The sequence below is a fragment of the Hypanus sabinus genome, chromosome 7 (genome assembly GCF_030144855.1).
Source record: "Hypanus sabinus isolate sHypSab1 chromosome 7, sHypSab1.hap1, whole genome shotgun sequence".
Taxonomy (NCBI): domain Eukaryota; kingdom Metazoa; phylum Chordata; class Chondrichthyes; order Myliobatiformes; family Dasyatidae; genus Hypanus; species Hypanus sabinus.
The window spans coordinates 32158328-32175001 of record NC_082712.1 but is presented as its reverse complement, the minus strand read 5'-3'; the positions used below and the strand labels follow the sequence as shown (position 1 = coordinate 32175001).

At 39.4% G+C, this 16674-nt stretch overlaps 1 protein-coding gene across 2 annotated transcripts in view; it reads left to right on the top strand.

Annotated features, from left to right (window-relative positions):
- The window catches only part of LOC132396655 (sorbin and SH3 domain-containing protein 2-like), a 289151-nt gene that overhangs the window by 100727 nt on the left and 171750 nt on the right, over window positions 1-16674 (top strand). For both annotated transcript variants that reach the window (XM_059974390.1, XM_059974389.1), the window contains exon 2: window positions 15885-15941. In XM_059974390.1, coding sequence (XP_059830373.1) covers window positions 15932-15941 — 10 coding nt within the window. In that variant the 5' untranslated portion in view covers window positions 15885-15931. The remainder of the gene's footprint in view (window positions 1-15884; window positions 15942-16674) is intronic.

The window sequence follows — 16674 nt, the reverse complement described above, 5'->3', positions numbered from 1 at the left end:
AGACTGGAAGTTGAAGCCTGAAGAGTGGAAGCTGGAGGACTGTCTTTGTGCGTGGGTGGGAGGGAGGGAGGAGAAGGGCTTATTTTGGTGTTGTTACTTGTTGTCTTTTATTTTTGTGTTCTGTGTTGTTCTGCCAAGCATTATGGGTATGCTATGTTGGTGCTGGAATGTATGGCAACACTTGTGATTAACCCTCAGCACAGCCTAGGTGGTTAACGCAAACAATGAATTTCACTGCTTATTTCAATGTACATGCGATAATTCTGCATGTATTTCATTTAACCTTACCTGATTCACCAGAATATTTTATAGTACTATGTAACATGCAAAACAATCTAAAATAAGTCTGGTTGTTAATGGAAGTAACATCCAATAATCTGGCATATCTACTTGCCCAGCCCCACCAAAGCTGTATTATCAGAGCTTTTTTGTAGTAGTAAGTGTGACTAGATTTCTTTAGCCACTGTATATTTGGTTTGGGGTGGATTATTTTCATTCCAGTGTTTCTTTCAGTGAAAGTAAATGTGTTGTTCACCCCCTTTTTAAACTACATCTCATTTAGGAACACTTAATTCTTTTTGCAAGCATTTATAACAGACAGCAGCTGTCTTTGTACTCTGGTTTGCTGAGAACTGGATGTGAATATTTAGTAAACTCTTCACACAACAGGTTATTCTTTAATATCAATTTACCGGTTTGTGTTCAGATTCAGCTTTTGATTTGAATGACATTTTGTTATTAGAACACTTGTATTACATAAAGAAGGCCAGTGACAGAATAAGTCAAGACTGTGTAACCAGTCGCTTAATTTAGCGTAAACCCTCTCAGTTTACCAAGGCTAGGGCGAGATAGAATTACACAAACTTCTGATGAATTGCTTCATTTTTGTTTTCAAGGCTTTAAGCTAGGTTGAAATGCATCATGCATTGAATAAGTGCTGCTTAGTATTCCAGGAAAGTTGTAACACCCTGGAAAATTTGATACGTGAATATGTTTTGTTGATTAGCTTATCTGACACTAGGGAAAGTATTTTGTCTGTGATTTTTGAATGAGGTAAATAGAGCAGAGTACCACTAAAAATTGACTGAAGATAGAACAGACAGTTTGCATTCAGGTGAATTAGTGATGTCAAAAATCTTAAGGAATATTAAGTTAGGTTTATTGTTTGGCATAGTGCTAATTCTTTAAATGTACATTATTGTGCCAAAACCTTAGGCACACATATGCAGAGTACTGTATATTATGTCTTTCCAGTTAACAAATAACACTAATACTGTTGAGCTAATACAAAGCTAAGTACTCTTATTTCTGTTTCCCAACCATCTTCCTATTTTAACCAATATACAGTACTGTGCAAAAGTCTTAGGCACCTTAGCTAGATGCATGTGCCTAAGACTTTTGCACAGTACTGTATATTTTGAAGGAGGAAAAAAAAGAAAGGCATTCATGTAAGAAATTCCACAACTTCTTGATATCTGAAAGAGTGTTGTTGCCAATTAAATACTTTTGAAGTGACGTTAGTGTTGTAACATTGTAAATGTACAATTTGGGTGCATACAAGAAACTCCCAACAAGCTATTGAAATTATTGTTTTAGTTTGGGCAGATGTTATATATTACTGCAAAATTGTACCTTTTACAGCCATTTGTCAGCTTTGTATAAATGTAATTCCCAATGTTAACCATAATTAGCAAATTCTACTTAAGATTTAGACATCATAACAACATTTAATTTCTTTAAATGGTATCCTTCATTTGTATGAGGGAGGAAGCCTTTAAGCATGGTTTTTAAAAATTCTGCTGATCAAAATAAATAGTTTGCTTATCTTCCAGTTACTCATACCCATCTACCATTTTAAAGCCTCATAGTTCATACGCCTTACCTTTGAGTCTGCTTTTACAAACTCATAACCTAATAATGTGACCCCCAGGGTTGCATCTGTCAACCTTTTCTGAATTATCTGCAGCATTTCATTGCTTTTTCTGAAAAAGAAGCTGTTTGAAATAAGATATCTTGCAGTGAGTTACAAATTTTAGAGGAAAAAATGAACAATTTTGAAATCTATTTCATGTCCTTGAGAAACAACTCAGTACTTGTTTGGCCTTGCTGAGAACATTTTTATTAACTGATTTACAGCTACAAACAAAGCCCTACCCATTCAAAGGCAACCATATAATAAAGTATTGAATTTATTGCTTCCACTAATGAGCTATAAGGTACTTTTAAATCCTGCCAATCATTTCTTTGTTTTAGAAAGTCTAAAATTCTTTGAAAGCAATAATCCCCCTCACAAAATATATAGAATGCATTTTATTCCATATCTGTATTTTAATCTCTGATCTCTAACTTTATTTTTACACAATTCTTCATTCTTTAAAATTTTTGAGTGATGTTTTGTTGTTGCGTGCCATGCCAATGCACCATAAAAAAATTCCTAATACATGTAAAAATGTATGTCTGTGGTCTTCTGCTGTAGACCAAAAACTTCAAAGTCTGACTTTTCTGCATTCAGAGATGCTCTTCTGCACACCACTGTTGTAACACGTGGTTATTTAAGTTACTGTTGCCTTCCTGTCAGCTTGAGCCAGGCTGGCCATTCTCCTCTGACCTCTCTCATTACAAGACACTTTTGCCCACAGAACTGCCACTCACTGGATTTTTTTTTGTTTTTCACATCATTCTCTATAAACTCTACAGACGATTGTGCATGTAATTCCCTGGAAATCAGTTTCTGATAATCTCAACCCACCCCCTCTGACACTAACAATTATTCCAAGATCAAAGTCACTTAGATAATATGTTGTCCCTGTTCCAATGTTTGGTCTGAATAACAACGGAACCTCTTGATCATGTCTGCATGCTTTTATGCATTGAGTTGCTGTCTCATAATTGGCTGATTTGGATATCTACAATAATCCAGTCAGTGTACCTAATAATGTGTCTACTGAATGAATATGGTGAATAAAGCTGATCCTTGATCCTTAACCACTGAGCCACAAAATATAGTCACAGCATCTAATGTTGTAATATCACTAGAAGTGCCCTATGTAATACTTCAGAGGAATGCAAGCAGTGGCTGAAGTAAGACAGACCTGTTTTTGCCTCCTGAATCAGTTCTAATTAGTTATCTCATCAATGGACCACTAATTCTAATTGGATTTAGTTTGAAGAATGACAGCTGCAGAATTTCAATTCCAAAGACTTTCTGAAAATGTATGGAAATTCAGTTCATTAGCTAACCACTATCTACAGTAATTGATTCAGTTATCTGCTCATAATATTCCAAATGATAAACATGAGATTCTGCAGATGCTAGAAATCTTGAGCAACACACACAAAATGCTTGAACTCAGCAAGTCAGGCAGCATTGATGGAGGGGAATAGATGTTTCTGGCTAAGACCTTTTATCAAGCCCAAAATGTTATGCTCCATAGATGCTGCCCTGACTTGCTGAGTTCCTCCAGCATGGGTGTCTGTTATTCAAATTGATCAGCAAAAAATCTTCCAAGTTATTCCCCTCCGGCTAATAAGATCATAAAAAGTGATATCCAAGGCTTTGCCATATTTGTTTCCCTGAATCCTGTTGGATTGAGGTAATCTATCTATGCTCCATACTTAGTATTTTGTGAATCTTCATGGTTTCCTTTTTGGAAGTGTGGACGAAGTCACCTCTTTCCAAGCCGAGACTCTTTGTCAGGACTGCAGAAGGAGGGGGCAAGGGCCTGAGAAAGAAGGTGAGGGGAGGGTGGAAGGTGTCAGGTGAAACACCAATCAGAGGAAAGATCAAGGGGTGGGGGAGGGGATAGGCAGGAGAGGTGAAGGAGGAATGTAAGGGGATAGCACTACGGGTGGTAGAAGGCGGCAGAATCATGAGAGGTGATAGACAGCTGGAAGAGGAGACAGTGAAAGTGGGATGGAGGAAGGGAGAGGGAAGGAATTACTGGAAGTAATTGCAAGCATAAGTGCTATACCGGTCCCCACACCTCCTCTCTTACCACCATTCAGGGCCCCAAACAGTCCTTCCAGGTGAGGCAACACTTCACTTGTGAGTCTGTTGGAGTTGTCTATTGCATCCGGTGCTCCCGGTGTGGCCTCCTCTACATCGGTGAGCTCCGACACAGATTGGGGTACCACTTCGTCGAGCACCTCCGCTCCATCCGCCACAACAGACAGGATCTCCCGGTTGCCACCCACTTCAACTCTGCTTCACATTCCCATTCGGATATGTCCATACATGGCCTCCTCTGCTGCCATGATGAGGCCAAACTCAGGTTGGAGGAGCAACACCTCATATACCGTCTGGGTAGTCTCCAGCCCCTTGGTATGAACATCAAATTCTCCATCTTCCAGTAATTCCCTTCCTTTCCCTTCCCCATCCCACTTTCACTCTGCCTCCTCTTCCAGCTGCCTATCACCTCGCTCATGATTCTGCCTTCTTCTACTGCCCATAGTGCTTTCCCCTCACATTCCTTCTTCACCTCTCCTGCCTATCCCCTCCCTGCTTCCCCTCCCCCACCCCTTATTCATTGATAAACTGATTAGTTTTTCACCTGGCACCTTCCACCCTCCCCCCCCCTCCACCTTCTTTATAGGGCCCCTGCCCCCTCCTCCTTCAGTCCTGATGAAGGGTCTCAGCCCGAAACGTTGACTGCTCATTTCAACGGATGCTGCCTGACCTGCTGAGTTCATCCAGCTTGTTTGTACGTGTTGATTTGACCACAGCATCTGCAGTGTACTTTGTGTTTACACCTCTTTCCAAGACGCCACTCACTTTGGCAAAACTAGTTCTGCTCCTTGTGAACTGTTTGGGTCACTTCCATGGGGACAGCAGTACTCACCATATTGCAATAGCTGGAATCACTTCCATTAATGAATGGCAGGTATTAGATGCAAGTGTGAAGAGAAAGGCAAGGTAGAGAAAGAAGGAAGTGTCAGGTCATTGATAGGAAAAGTGAAGAAGTAATTGGAAATGAAGTACATAGTGACAGAGGAGTAATGTGTTCCACCATAAGTTGATGGAGTGATGGATTGCCAGGCATCTTTTGGAGGAGGAAAAATGCATTTCTCGGGATCATCTGAGGGTACTGGATGGGTGGAGTCTCAGATATCTCCAACTGCTTAGATAAATGGTAGTCTTGCCTTTTAAAACTTTATTGGTCAAGTGAAAAAGAAGGATGAAATTCTGCAGCCCAACTTCTGTTGTCCTCAGGAAAAGCCACTGATACAACAGACAAGGTTAGCTAACCTGCTCTCAAAGGCTAAGTGCCATTTCACACCACCCCAACACCTCGCTGGCAGCTGCAAACAGGCAACATGGTGGCTAGAGGCCTAGTTCTCACACATACAAGATAGCAAGTACATTTAAGGTATCAGTAAAATATAATCATGCAAACACTGCAGTGGTAAAGAAGGCAATTAACCACTAGCCTCTCCAGAAGAATAAGAGAGAGGCAGTAACACCTACCCTTGAGACCTCCATTCTGTCATTACAGTAGGTCCCAAAGGCATATCTGTTGAAGGAGAATTTTGGTATCATTTGTCCCTTTCCACATGCAATGTTTTTGTTATAATTTGAACAATAACTATACCCAAAGCAATGCACTGGTTGTGAAGCATTTTGGGATGGGGTGGGGGTGGTGAAGTGAGAGGCAAGCAAGTATGAATTTCTTGTTAAAAACAGCAATAAAAAGGGAAAAGAAATCAGCTGTTTCCTTATTTTACAGTGAACTGGAAAGGCTAACATGAGGATTGAATCCAAATATCTGATAATCCAAATGAACTTCTACATGACAAGTAATGCTTTAACCTGTTTATTTATTTATATATATATATATAGTGTGTGTGACACACGTATGTACATACCTACGTACGTACACGCACATACACGCACATCGTCTGGGCAGACGAGATGAATCAGGATGTGGACATTGGTGACGTCCGGCAGTTATCGTCTATCTCTCGTTCCTCGTTACGTTGAACTGAGTGGCTTGCTAGGTAATATCAGAGGGAAATTCAAAGTCAATCATATTCCTATGGTTATGAAACAATTATATGGGTTAGATTGTATGTGCTTGGCAAATATCCTTCCTTGAGGGCCATTATATGACATTAGTTGGATGCATTAAGGATCAGAGCTATACCTCCAGTTTTTTTGCCATCTGTATTTTTGACCTGGGGCCGGCCGGTGGTGTAGTGGCATCAGCACTGGAATTCAAGGCAGATGGTCCTGAATTCAAACCCAGTCGGGTCCCAACCTGAGCAGCAGCAGTATCTGTGCAGAAGAAAGACCTGGCAGTCTACTTCCGTGTCTTGCCATGAAAACCCTATGGACTCTATGGTCCATGAGGTCACAAAGAGTTGGACTCGACTAAATGACTAAACAACAACAACAACAAATTTTTGACTTGGATGCTTTGTGCTTCATTTAAGTTTGCTGATTATACAAACCGACTGTATATGGGACATTAAGTTGTAAGAAAAACATGTGATATAGAAAGTTGTGAATAGGTAATAAAATTAATATTACAAAATGAAAAATGTGAGGTTATCCACTTTACAAGAGCAGAATATTAATTGTTTAATGTGAGAATTAAATGATTGTTTTCTGCTTGTCTTCATATAAGAAAGTTGGTTTGTTGACACAGCAAATGGAATGAAACGTAAAAGAATGGAAAACTTGCTGTAACCGTAGAGAAAGTTTTGGTAACAGGTACAGAAGCTTTAGGTCCCTTACCAGCAGGTTCAGGAACAGTTATTACCCTGCAACTATCAGGCTCCTGGACCCATGGGTAACTTCACTCACCATTACTCTGAACTGATTCTATGAGCTACAGACTCTCTTTGAAGAACTCTTTACAATTCATGTCCTCAGTATTATTTTTATTTGCACATTGGCTCTTTGTCAGTCTTTGTTTGTTTTCATTGTAAAATTTCTATTATTCCACCCCATAAATGCCTGCAAACAAATGAATCGCAAATTAGTATATAGTAATATATACGTACTTTGATAATAAATTGAGACAGACAATGATGTAACATTAGAACTTGTCACTGCAATTTCAAAGCAAAGTCGATGGCAAAGGAGGATTCCAAAAATTAAGGAAATGTGAAGGGAAATAATTTCAAAATCTCTTGGGTAAATGAGCATGAGAATCATTGTTTAGATCTGAAACCAAGTGAAAGAGAACAGAACATTTTGTTCCAATAATGATTATTACAAGTAACTAATTTTGCTATCAATTATGACAATGAGAATCATACTTTGAAATCTAAGCTTGGGCAAACTTCTAAAATCATCTGTAAAATTCAGATGAGTGGCTGTCAGGAAAAGTCCCAAGCAAAACAAAGCACAGATGAAAGTAGTGATGAATGAAAGGAAGACTAGAATTTGTAAAACACAGTTTAAGCATATATTTCAGTTACACAAATAATTTTGAAGTTTAATGTGGGGCAGAAAGCACAGTAATTTTATTTATTTAGAGATATGGACACTTCCAGCTCAACAAGCCACGCTGGTCAGCAACCCAGCTACTTAACACGAACCTAATCACAGGACAATTTACAGTGACCAATTAATTTACTAATCGATACGTCTTTGGACTGTGGAAAATAACTTGACCACCTGGAGGAAATTCATGTGGTCACGGGAAGAGCATAGAAACTCCTTACAGACGGCGCTGGAATTGAACTTTAAATTCAGGAACACCTCGAGAGATATAATAGCTAACCGTTACTCTGAGGTGGCTCCCTTGTAAGTTCCCACAAACAGAGTCGTGCAGTTGGTAGAGCTGCTGCTACATATTGCCAGGTTGTGCAGGTTTAGTCTTGACCTTGGTTTATGTCCATATGGGATTTGCACATTCTCCCTGTGCCCATTAGGATTCCTCCCGAGTGACTGGTTTCTTTCCCCATCCTAAAGACATCCAGGTTGATAGGTTAATTGGTCCAATGTGGGTGGATAGAATCTAATGGGGTTGTGGTGGTGGAAATGTGGTGAGAATGAAAAACAAAATCAATGTAGCATTAGTGTAAATGGGTGGTTAATCATTGGTGCAGATGTGGAGGGCTGGGTGGCCTGTTTCTAAGCCATATCTCTAAATGATGATGAGATTGATGATAATAAGGAGATCTGTTTTTCTGAAATTATCTGCAGGATTGAGTATTGGCCAGACATCGGGAGATAACTCCCCAAATCTTCAAAATGATGCTAGGAAATTATTTTTCTTCGAAATGATGGAACCAGTGGATCCTTGGGTCAGCGTGGAAGGCAGAGAGGCTCCTGGTTAGGAGGGACTGCTAGAGAGGCTCTCAGTCAGAGGTAGGGTGCGTGCAAATGAGATCTGTGGTCACGTTGTCATGGTATGAGAGTGTGAGTGAGAAAAAGTAGAAATGGTTGGCTTCATCGGAAAGATAGATTCAACTGAGTGTGCAAGAAATAACTTGGTACTGTATACTGAACAAATTGAGCAGTATTTTGAAGCAAATTAAATAGCCAATGAAAGGAGAGTGCCAGTTTTGCTGAGTACATTGGGTACAAGTTGCATAGAAGTTTGACTGCTCCAACCAAGCTAGCCGAAATGAGCTTTATTGATAGTGTGAAAGTAATGCAGGAACACTTAGAACCAAAACCGTCGCTGATTACAGAATGCTTTAAGTTTCATAAGTGGGATCAAAGGGATGGGGAGTCCATTTCATCATACATGGCTGAAGTGAAGAAATTGTCAGTCCAGTAGTGGGCTTGATGATGCACTGAGAGATCATTTAGTTTGTGGAATCTTACAAGAAAGCATTCAAAAATGGCTCCTAATTGAAGCATAACTCACACTTAAAAGGACAGTTGAAATTGCTGTATCAATGGAAATAGCAGATGGAGACGCAATTGAGTTGCAGTCTGGAATGAAAGTGAGTGTGAATAAAATTGCAACATCTAAACAGAAACCTGCTTGGCCAAACAAATTGTGTTCAGGCAGACAAAAATAAATGCATTGCACAGGGAAGAGAAAAAGATTAAAAAGTCAAATTGTAGTTTCAAAAAGTGCACTAATTTTCATGGTGTTGCTGATAAATCTGCTGAACAAATAGCCTTGAGATTTATAATGTGAAATTTAACAGGAAATGAGCACCATGGCTTACACCAGAAGCGAACAGCAAGTTAATTAAAATGGAAAATGGAATTGGACACTGGTTTGGGTGTTTCAGTCATTCCACAAAATGAATTTGAACAGCATTTTAAAGCTACTGAACTAACACCTGCAGATATCCAACTAAGAACTCATACTTAGTATACTTACACAGGAATAATATTTGTAACAGTGAAATACAACAACCAACAAGCCACATTGGGCTTGCATGTGGTAAAAATGGGAGGACCAGCATTGTGGGGCTGTGATTGGCTGCAACAACTACCACTTGATTGGAGATCCATCCATCATATGCATGCCTTATCCCCTACAATAGAATCAACTGAAAGTGAATTAAGAAAGGTACTGAATGATGCCACAGCAGAGTTCAAGGAAATCTATCAAGGATAAAGTAGTGTTAAATGAGAATGACACACCTGAGGTTTACAAAGTCCATCCCATTCCTTATGTCTTCTGTGATATAGTAGCCAGTGAGCTAGATTAGCAGTGGTTCCAGTAGTTAAGAAGAATGGGTTTTTCAGGATTTGTGGTCCTATTAAGATTTCCATCAACCAAATATTTAAAATAGATCAATACCCTCTACACAGGATAGAGGATATCTTTGCAATCCTTTCTGGAAGAAAACACTTCAGCAAAGTGGACTTAGCCGAGGCCTACCTACAAATAAAGATGGAAGAAGAGTCAAAAGTGTTTCTCATTATAAACACTCAAAAGGGCTTTATCACAATAATATACTTACTTCTGAGTAGCATCTGCGCATCCACATTGGCAGAAAGCTATGGACCGAGTGCTGCAGGGTGCCCAGGCACTCAGTGTTACCTGGATGACATCATCGTTACTAGTAAGGATGACAAGGAACATCTCCAAAATCTCAGGACATTGTTTAGAAGATTATGGGCTCAGAGCACAATGCAACATGTGTGAAGTCTTCAAACCAAGCATCACTTACTGTGGTCACACCATTAACTCACAAGATTTTTACAACTGTGCTGAAAAATTGCAAGCAGTGTTGGATGCCCCAAAGTCAAAGGAAATGTCACATTTGCAATCCGTTTTAGGATTTGTCAATTACCATAATAGGTTCCTGCCAAACCTGGCTACTGTGCTCCAACCCTTGAACTCATTACTACAGATTGGGAAGAAATGGCAATGGACAAAGCAGTGTGAAGTGGCTTTCCAAAAAATAAGGTAAATGGTGATGTCAGAATCTGTACCCATACATTATGATCCACATTGTCCAGTGAAGCTTGCAAGTGATGCCTTGCCATATGGTATGGGTTTAGTCATGTCACATGCTATGAGCAAAGGAAGTGATTGCCCCATAGCTTTTGCATCACACTCCTTTACTGCTACAGAGAAAAATTAACAGAAAGTGGGAGAGGGAGATCCAAAATGATAGGAGAAGACAGGAGGGGAAGGGATGAAACTAAGAATGAATGATTAAATAAATAAATTAAATAAATAAGGGATGCAGTAAGAAGGGGAGGGGGCATTAACAGAAGTTAGAGAAATCAGTGTTCATGCCATCAGGTGGGAGGCTACCCAGACGGGATATAAGGTGTTGTTCCTCCAACCTGAGTGTGGCTTCATCTTGACAGTAGGGGAGGCCATGGATAGACATATCAGAATGGGAATGGAACGTGGAATTAAAATGTGTGGCTACCGGGAGATGCTGCCATCCCTTATTTATTTATTTATTTATTCATTCATTCATTCATTCATTCCCCCCCCCCGCTTTTTTTCCTTTTCTCTTTCTGTTCCTCTCACAATCATTCCTTGCCTGCTCTCCATCTCCCTCTGGTGCTCCCCTCCCCCTTCCTTTCTCCCTAGGCCTCCCATCCCATGATCCTTTCCCTTCTCCAGCTCTGTATCCCTTTTGCCAATCACCTTTCCAGCTCTTAGCTTCATCCCTCCCCCTCCTGTCTTCTCCTATTATTTAGTATTTTCCCTCCCCCTCCTAGTTTCAAATCTTTTACTATCTTTTCTTTTAGTTAGTCCTGACGAAGGGTCTCAGCCCGAAACGTCGACTGTGCTTCTTCCTATAGGTGCTGCTTGGTCTGCTGCATTCCACCAGCATTTTGTGTGTATTGCAGAGAAGCCTTGTTTGGTTTGGTGTGTAAAACATTTCAGCCAGTACTTGTATGGGAGAGAGTTTATCCTCATTACTGATCATCAACCCCCAGTGTCAATTTTCAATCTACAGAAGGATGGTCCACTAACAGCAGCAGCAAGAATGCAGAGAAGTGCTTTGTTTTTATTCAAGGAAATGTTGATGGATTGTCCTGTTTATCTTTGGAAAAGGAAATGCCTGAAAGTTTTACAAAATAGGACACTCTTTGAATAATGGACGCTAAGCAGTACTGCACTGAAATTTGACTTTTGATTTTGTGTTTTATATTCTGTGCTTTTGCTTGTTTGTTTTCTGTTGCTCTTTGTGTGATTTTTATGTGCGTTAGGGGGTAGGAGATTTGATGTTTGATGTTTTTCTATGGGTTGGTTCTATGGTTCTTTGTTTCATGAGTAACTGTGGGGAAGAGAAATTTCAGGTTGTATGCTGTAGAAATACTTTGATAATGAATGTACTTTGAATCTTTGAATCCTCTGGGCATATTCTCCCTAATGCAGGTTAACAGTCTCCCTGTTAGGCCAGAGATGATCCAAAGGGAAGCCAGAAAAGACTCTGCACTGTCTCAGGTTTACATGGTCACCTAAAGTGGCTGGAGTGTGCAGTAGAAATTCCACTTCCCCCATTTTTACCATTGGAGGCAAAACTTGCTCTAGATAGGAGTTGTCACATGTAGGAATTGAGTATTGTACCATCCATGCTGAGAGCTAAAGTGTTGAAGGAGCTACATGCCAGTCATCTAGGTATGGTCAAAATGTAAGTGTTGGCTCGATACTCCCTCTGGTGTGCTGGGGTAGATCACCAGGTTGAGCGGCCTGCCTTGCACTGTTTGGAACGCCAGCAGGCCCGGAAGAAAGGTATTCAGAGCTATCAGAACCATTTCCTGCAGTCCCAGAGTCAACTCCTACAGTCACTATGGAGGAGTCCCCAGAACCTGAGATTGCTTTACAGTCACAAATCTCACCTGCCAAGCAGAGTGAACTCCCTTCTCAGGAAAGACATTATTCCACCAGAGTAAGACATCCTTCACAGCAATTAAATATTTAGACATGAATGGGAAATATAAAATTTGCTATGTATTACATAGTATACTGTATGTAAAGATGTATAGATAGATGTCAAGAGAGCAATATGTTACATATTTGAGTTGAGATGCACTCTATATCGAGTTAGTTTATAGCTAAGCAGGGAGGAGTGTTATGTATTTAATATTTCTGTAATATTTGAGTAATATTGTAAATGTAGTTTGATTAGGGATTTTTTGTTTACATAATTCAATATGGGTTATATGTAAAACTACATGAATGGCATACATTATTATACCACCATGTCATAAATCTGTGCCTCACTAAAGTATCAAGTGTACACAAGTTATTCCCAGCTCTGTGTTTTTCTTTTGATTAGTTTTATATCTTTAACTTACAAAGCATAGTAGTTTCTGAAGTGTTTGAATAGAAGAGATTGATTAATGTCCACGTGATCATTACCTACTCTGAGCAACAGTATTCGTCTATCTGTGCTAGTTTGGGCACCAGTGAGCCCTTCTCCAACGAGTGTTTCACTGACAGTGATGATTTTGTTACAATTATAATGGTTAACTAACAACAAAATCGGCACAATTTTAGAGTACTTTAAATTCAGGATGCATTATCCAGCTGGTTTCACCATAAAGCTCATATGGTCCAAACATTAGTTCGAGTTCAAGAGGAAAAAACTTTCTGATAAGTTCTTCTCCTTGGCAGAATAAAATATGTAAAGAATCTGGCACACTGCATTCTTAAAAGCTAAATCTTAGTTCTTTTCTCCAATCTCTGAAAACATCAAGAATTACAAAGTTGAAACCAGAAACCACAAAGAACATGCCTTTATATAACAGTTTTAGCAGTAAAATTCCTGAGGATTTGTTGTTTCTTGTCTTCATTTCAAAAAAGATTTTCTTTTGCGAAAAGAAAGCAAATCCATCTTTTCATAAAATCTGTGCACATGTGTATTAGAAACATAAACCTACAGCACAATACAGGCCCTTCTGCCTACAAAGCTGTGCCGAATATGGCCTTACCTGGTGTTACCCATAGCTTTCTATTTTTATGAGCTCCACGTACCTGTCCAGGATTCTCTTAAAAGACCCCATCATATCCGCCTCCACCACTGTGGCCGGCAGCCCATTCCATGCACTCATCACTCTCTGCGCAAAAAAACAACTTACCCCTGGGTCTTTTAAGAGATTACTGGACAGGTACATGGAGCTCAGAAAAATAGAGGGGCATGGGTAACTGTAGGTAATTTCTCAGGTAAGGACATGTTTGGCACAGCTTTGTGGGCCGAAGGGCCTGTATGGTGCTGTAGATTTTCTATGTTTCTATCTCCTCTGTACTTACTTCCAAGCACCTTAAAACTGTGCCCTCTTGTGCTGACCATTTCAGCTCTGGGAAAATTATTTGTTTTGCATTGGTTTAGCTTGATTATTATGACACGGGGAGACAATTCTGCCCTTTGAGTTCATGCTAGCACAATGCGTAGCAATCTGATCAGTTCCATTTCGTTTCCATATTATGGAGCAGAAGAGCAGATTAAAGAGCAAATTATTATTTAAATAGTTTAAAAAATTGCAGCATGCTGCTCTGCAGAGGGACTTGGGAGTGCTTGTGCATAAATCACAAGAAGTTGGTTTGCAGGTGCAGCAGGCTATCAAATGGAAGGCAGGTGGAATGTTGGCTTTCATTGCTAGAGGGATTGAATTAAAGAGCAGGAAGATTATGCTGTAATTGTTACAGGCTACTGGTGAGGTTGCACCTGGAGTACTGTGTGCAGTTCTGGTCTACTTACTTGAGGAAGGTTATACTGGTTTTGGAGGCAGTGTGGAGGAGGTACACCAGGTTGATTCCAGAGATGAGGGTGTTAGACTGAGGAGAGATTGAGTCGCCTGGGACTGTACTTGCTGGAACATGGAAGAATGAGAGGAGATCTTAAAAAAAAAATCATATAAAATTATGAAAGGGATAGATAAGATAGAGACAGGAAAGTTGTTTCCACTTGTAGATGAGACTAGAACTAGGGGACATAGCCTCAAGATTCAGGGGAGTAGATTTAGGATGGAGATGGGGAGAAACTGCTTTTCACAGAGAGTGGTGAATCTGTGGAATTCTCTGCCCAATGAAGCAGTGGAGGCTACCTCAGTAAATATATTTAAGACAAGGTTGGAAAGATTTTTGCATTGTAGGGTAATTAAGTGTTGTTGAGAAAGTGCAGGTAGAAGGCGATAGCCAGATCAGCCATGATCTTATTGAATAGCAGAGCAGGCTTGAGGGACTGGATAGCCTACTCCTGCTCCTATCTCTTATGTTCTTATATTATCCTGTACCTCTTTCTTTCTCACTTAATACAGTATATCAATTTCCCTTTGACATTTCTACCTTTAGCTTAAATATAAGAAAGTTTATGTTACATTCCTGTTACTAATGTCGTATTTCCTAAAGCATTCTAATTTCAGGTTTTGCTCAAAAGTCGCCTGAAGTTCATGATAGAACCTGTTGATGGACATTAGCAGTTGAAAAAAATGTATCTATGCTCTATATTAAGGCAATAGCATCAATTTATTCCACTAATATCTTCAGATGAAGAATAACATCATAGCAATGTAAAGTTTTTGGATTGCTAATTGGCAGTGTTCTTTCAGCTGCACTATCTTATTACTGAATGCTTTTTAAAAAAATGAAATTGATCAATCCTGGTGATAATGAATTATACATGATTCCACATACTAATGCCAGCAGTTTGTGCTATGAATTTAATTTTTCTGTGCTTAATTTTATAAACTCCTCATACATTTCAGGCAATGTAATTTTCAGATAAACACAAACCAGACTTATAAAATTACTTACATCCAATCTGTAATTATTATAAAGAGATTCAAGTGAGTGAAGATCAGGGAGGGAGAATAAACTAAACTGTTATGTGTATTAGTAACTGGTCTCTACAAGAATAGTGGATCTTAAAGATAAATCTTAAAGTAATTTTGGAATATATTCTTCATCAACATGTTGTTGGTATACCCCATGATCTGTTCAGCATTTTAGTTGCTTATCAGAAGGAAAATGTGAAATAAAGGATTATGACAAGATACAGTATTTGTAACTTAACCCTGTTAAGTTCATTCTGCCTTCTACTCTCTCCTCATTTAATGGGGTCATTGCCTCCCCTATCGTGGAATGAACTTACCTAAATACTTCCACATATAGATCAGAGAATGAAGTCTGCAGTTGAAATCTCTTTGTTATTTGTAGAAAGTATGAGTAAGCTGTATAATAGTCACGAAATGCATTGCAGCATAGTTAGGGTAATGTTGCTGTTATCAGATAAAATGATGCATAATTAGTTTGGACCTGTTTGTGTTCATTGCTCTCTGGAACATTGCCATCAAATAGCTTGCATTCTGGGCCATGTCGATTAAATAAGGCTCAAATCCATTTCCGTTAAGTAGGAGGGTTTTCGGAATGAGTGATCTAAGAGTTTGCTGTTACAAATCACTAAAGGGTCCTTGTATTGTTGCACATTGCCATGTTTGGTGAAGGCTTGATCTCAACTCCAGTAAAACAGCTGCATTCTATTTTTCTTTTCAGAATTAAACTGAATTTTCCAGTAAAAAGAAGCAGCTCCGCTTATCATCATGAATACAGGTACGTTTGATGCTCTAAGCTAAGACTGAGTGTATTGTTTGCATTAACCAATGCTTAAGATGTTATATGATTCAAATTAAACTTCTAGAAAATAGATTCAAGGTAAGATGATTCACGTCATAATTTGGTACTTTCTATGCATGAAATATGAATTTGTACACTAAGACAAATTTTGAAATGTTTTCCTCCTCTGACTGTTCAATCATTCTTGGTCTAAATTTCATCTTTCTAGTGTTACATACCCCGTAACTGGGTCACTTACCAGCAAAGATAGAGAGGTCCGTTGAAGTCTGATGGTACTATTTTAACAGTATTTATTGATGAAAATACACAAAATAATATCAATGCAAACATACAGATAATATACGTCGTCAATACGAAATCTAAAAGCGCGGGTATAATAATAATCAATAAGAAATAGCTCTATCGTTGTCTAGGGGATAATGTACTGTCCGATGGAAATATAAAAGTCACTGTTAGTTCGTTCAAGCTGCAGCGTTTTGGTTTGAGAGAAAGACGGGTTAAAACTTGCCCAGTCCTTTTATGATGTCAATCCTTCGAGAGTGGTTGGGAGTTGGTTTCCCCGTTGTTAACTAAAAGCCATTCTCCCGTGGTAAAAGCCACTGGTTCCGGGGCAAATGGAACCGAACGCACATGGCCTCCTCCCACCGGCTTCCGCTATTACGGGATCGCTAGCGTTTCTTCTGGTGCGTCTGAGGGGCTGTTCCCACAG